The sequence below is a fragment of the Lathyrus oleraceus genome, chromosome 5, assembly GCF_024323335.1.
Source record: "Lathyrus oleraceus cultivar Zhongwan6 chromosome 5, CAAS_Psat_ZW6_1.0, whole genome shotgun sequence".
NCBI lineage: Eukaryota > Viridiplantae > Streptophyta > Magnoliopsida > Fabales > Fabaceae > Lathyrus > Lathyrus oleraceus.
The window spans coordinates 90406412-90408180 of NC_066583.1; the positions used below are offsets into that span (position 1 = coordinate 90406412).

The following is a 1769-nucleotide window of genomic DNA, read 5'->3' on the forward strand; positions in this document are numbered from 1 at the left end:
AGTGGTTTTGAGCTTAGTTCTTGGCAAGAAAGCTCTTTTTCCAGCGTTGTAGTCTGTAAGTATTTCAATACCAAGCAAGTTCATAAAAAAACCACGGCATAACAATTTTGTCCCATTACACAACCCAAATTTAGGGTCTATGTTTCGCAATAACATCAGAGGAGTCCCTATTTTTATCTTTAAAATATGTGGTGGTAAAGTACCAGGAGCAATTATGTGTAAGTATTCTTGTTGATATAGATTATGAGTATCACCCTCAACCTCATCAAAAATAACAAAATATGTTCATCTCCAGGGAACTTATTAATAATCATGTCATTCAACATATGTACATCATAATTTTTAGGGATAAGTATGGCTTTCTCCACCATATATGAAGCATCCCATCCATGGTTTTCTAATTGGGGAAATGTATGTTGTATGAGCTTTTTTATGGCGCTTTCTCCTTCCCATGGTATTACAATTTCAGCAGGCATCTTGACCATGTCATCCTCTTTAGCAGGTTCATTGCCATCTCCAATCCTCATCAGAAACTGTGTAAACTCGTGGTCATGAATTAATCGCATATTTTGGCGCAAGTGTAGGATCTTTGTGGTGGCCCATAATTGAGACTTAACAATACACGCTGAAATCATTTCTCTTATACTTCCTTTTTCAATAACAGGAAGCACCTGGCGAAAATCTTCTCCCATGATCATTATTTTTCCACCAAATGGAGCATCGATATTCATAATATCTTGTAGCGATCGATCTAATGCTTTCACACAATATCTATTTATCATGGGTACTTCATCCCAAATGATTGCATTGGTTATTCTAATGAGTTTTGTAAGGTCACATTTCTTTGTTATTTTGCAAATAGAAATGGGCTCTATATCAATGGGGATCCCAAATCGAGAGTGTGCAGTTCTACCACCAGGTAATAATCTAGCAGCTATACCTGAGGAAATTGTTGCTAAGACAATTTGACTATTACATCTCAAATTTACCATTATAGTTCGATAAAGGAAAGTTTTACTTGTTCCTCCAAGACCATCAACAACAAAAAATTGACTTTGGTTTTGGTGGATGACGTTCATAATTGTATTGTAAGCACTCATTTGGTCATTATTTAACTTCCCAACAAATTGAATGTCTTCATCTGGAATTTGGACCGACAACTCTTCTTGAATAATTGTTGGCACTCCCCCGACTTCATTTGTTTCCATTGTCAATATTGGAAGATCGTAGTTTTTGATTAGTTTTCCATGTAGCAGCAAAAGATCTCTCAATTCCCTCAATAACATATCTTCAAAGTTATTTCCCACAATAATATTTGTCATTTGAAAATTAATATAGTCACAAACAACCTTCGTAAAGCATATGGCATACGCATATTTGATGCTTCAAGCATACATTCACGAATACTATTGTCACTCTCTAATAACCCCCAATCCTCAACTACTTTTTTGAACATGAAAAAACATGCACCATTATGTGTAAGAATGCATTCCCAGCTTGTTGAACCTCTTAAATGAGACAACAAAACACGTAAATAAAATTTCTCACCTTCTGAAGGAGATACTGTATAGATTCGACCAATAACTTTTCGTTTTGTCCGTCTTCGTTGCCATTTTTTGACCCTTTTTAGCCAACAATAATGCTTTGGAATCTCTCTGTACAAATAATTCCTAGCATGTGGATCCATTTGGTTTAGTGAAAAGAACTCAGTGAGCATGGTTACTGCATTTTGGTTATCATTTAGTACATCTGTGATTCTTTGATGCTTA

The 1769-nt window shown here is 35.4% G+C and overlaps 1 protein-coding gene across 1 annotated transcript; it reads right to left on the reverse strand.

Annotated features, from left to right (window-relative positions):
* Positions 1 to 212: 212 nt before the first annotated feature.
* Positions 213 to 1208, reverse strand: LOC127078905 (uncharacterized). Its single transcript, XM_051019320.1, has one exon. The coding sequence runs from the start codon at positions 1206 to 1208 to the stop codon at positions 213 to 215; it is 996 nt and encodes a 331-aa protein (XP_050875277.1).
* Between the last annotated feature and the right edge of the window lie 561 nt (positions 1209 to 1769).